Source organism: Sphaeroforma arctica (genome assembly GCF_001186125.1).
Source record: "Sphaeroforma arctica JP610 unplaced genomic scaffold supercont1.1081, whole genome shotgun sequence".
Lineage (NCBI taxonomy): Eukaryota > Ichthyosporea > Ichthyophonida > Sphaeroforma > Sphaeroforma arctica.
Window position 1 is genome coordinate 1 of NW_014039477.1, and position 2,315 is coordinate 2,315.

The 2,315-nt window shown below is 46.3% G+C and overlaps 1 protein-coding gene across 1 annotated transcript in view; it reads right to left on the reverse strand.

Moving 5' to 3' along the window:
• Positions 1-132: 132 nt before the first annotated feature.
• SARC_09917 (hypothetical protein) overlaps positions 133-2,315 on the reverse strand; it is a gene marked incomplete at its 5' end in the record, with an annotated part of 16,022 nt that continues 13,839 nt past the window's right edge. Inside the window, 3 exons of the mRNA XM_014296051.1 lie at positions 133-604; positions 1,229-1,322; positions 2,099-2,146. Of these exons, the coding sequence (XP_014151526.1) occupies positions 472-604; positions 1,229-1,322; positions 2,099-2,146 (275 nt within the window). The 3' untranslated portion in view covers positions 133-471. The remainder of the gene's footprint in view (positions 605-1,228; positions 1,323-2,098; positions 2,147-2,315) is intronic.

Sequence of the window (2,315 nt, forward strand, 5' to 3'; positions counted from 1 at the left end):
GTGTGTGTGTGTGTGTGTGTGTGTGTGTGTGTGTGTGTGTGTGTGTGTTTGTGTGTGTGCGTATATATGTATATTTATTATTTATGTATAGGTATTTTTGTATATATATATTTACATGTATATGTCAATCTTGCAATAGTGTAAGCCTTTATTTGCTCGTCGTGTATACACAAAACAGTTCTATCTAGGTAATGCCGTTACTATCAAAAGCTCTACGTATTCAGATGTAGGGTTTTAATTCAACCCCGTGTCCCAGTGTTCCACCGCTCCTTTCGTATATCCGCCATTGTATTTATACTTCGTCTCGATGTTCATGTGGTGGCACCCTTCGCCACTTACACACCCACCGGATGCGCTAACTGACTAGGCTTGTAACCTGTGGCTGCGTATTGCGTTCGCTTAAAGAGACCCCCATCTTCTCATACCAGTTACTTTTTTTTGTTTTTTAATTCATACGCCCGCCTTTGCTGGCTACGCTGGTAACTGACAGACACTCAGCACCGCTGAGAAGTCCTCCAGCACTCTATCCAATATCCCTCGGTTGATGTTCTCATACCACAGAATATCGTCGAAATGATTGGTGCCTCGGAAGTACGGACACAGCCTATGTCACCATAGCAACCCGGCAAGTGCACGGCATTAGTTATCGATTAAAAGAACTGCGACTTACGAGACACACAGCCATACTGCGTCTTCTGAAGAACAGATACCCTACATAAGCCTATATACTGCATTCTGAGACACAGTCATACCTTTCTTATGTAGCACACACAGCGCAACTTACGCAAAACAGACAGCCGCGCGTAGCCGATTTCATGCGTGCAGGGTTAGACGTTAGAGCATCTCTGTAAGCAGTTCAACACACCTGCTGTCATACATCTCAGAGTGGTGAGCTATTACATGTACAGTTATCGACAATACGCCAGAACACATACTAGCGCCAGCAGAAACCGTACCCACCCAATCCAATGCACATATAACAGGTGCCCCAATGGGTTGTACAAGACACAACCACACACACGCACGGCTCTATTGCTTATTTTAGTTGCCCCTGAACACTTGCACACGCTATACTACTTGTGTGTACAAAGTTCGGTACCAGAATGTTTAGGGGTCTAAGGGTTTATCATGTTAGGGTTTAGTATGTCGTATAGGGTTTTAGGGTTTAGCATGTCGTATAGGGTTTTAGGGTTTAGCATGTCGTATAGGGTTTTAGGGTTTAGCATACCTTGCGAATGCGGCGAGTTTGGCGGTCTCGGCGGCAGCTGGCACTGCATAGATGCCCATGCGTTCTGCTTCAGTCGTATTTATGTACAGAATCTCTGACAACGGGTGCATGGACCCCGAAAGCGCATAGGAGCATTAGACTGTGGCTATGGCTATGGAGGTTGCTTACATGTGTTGCAGCGTGTATGAAACGTGGTTGTAGCTATGGCTATAGAGGTTGCGTGCGTTTGTTGATGCGGATACAAAATGTGGTTGTAGCTATGGCCATACAGTTTGCGCGCGTGTGTTGAAGTGTGTATGATATGTATCCTATTGCGATGTGTGGTGGTGCTGTGGCATATTGTGTATCATGGGAGCTCTACATGCATCAGCGAGCGCGTATACGTTATCCACAACTGAGGACTGGTGGTACTCGCAGGTCTCCGCTAAAGACTGCGTACAATCTACTGAGAAACCACTAAGGACTGCTTGTTCGGATAGAGTATGAGTGCCCCACACTGTCTGCACACACACGTCTTTGCATCCGATATATATGCCGACATGACCTGGTTGCAATAGGAGAAGTAGCATGATCTCTAGATGAAAGCTCAGTATCAAGGGAAACCCCTAAACACAACAGTATATGGCTTGGTGATACGGATAGGTGCGCATGGCTCTATCCCTCTACCGGTTACGGTAGAGGTGTGCGATATCCCTGTACGTGCAGTGATGCTTGTGAGCAGAATTGAGTGGCAAATGTGTGCCGATTTACTGCAGGACGCCAACAAGTACACACACCATGGGCAAGCATGCACAGGCCTTGAAACAAACATCTCCGCATGCGTCATTGACAGAGAACACGCAACTGACAGCACATAGCGCAGTCGCTTACCTTTCAAGTCTGAAAGCAAATCACACGCCATGTCTATTGACCGCAAATCTGTAACGGAACAAACGGGTAGAACGTGATCAGTAGATGACACAGCCAGTGTGTCGGTAATAAGTTATCAGTAGACGGCACAGCCAGTGTGTGGGTAATAAGTGATCAGTAAACGACACAGCCAGTGTGTGGGATATAAGTGATCAGTAGATGACACGGCCAGTGTGTA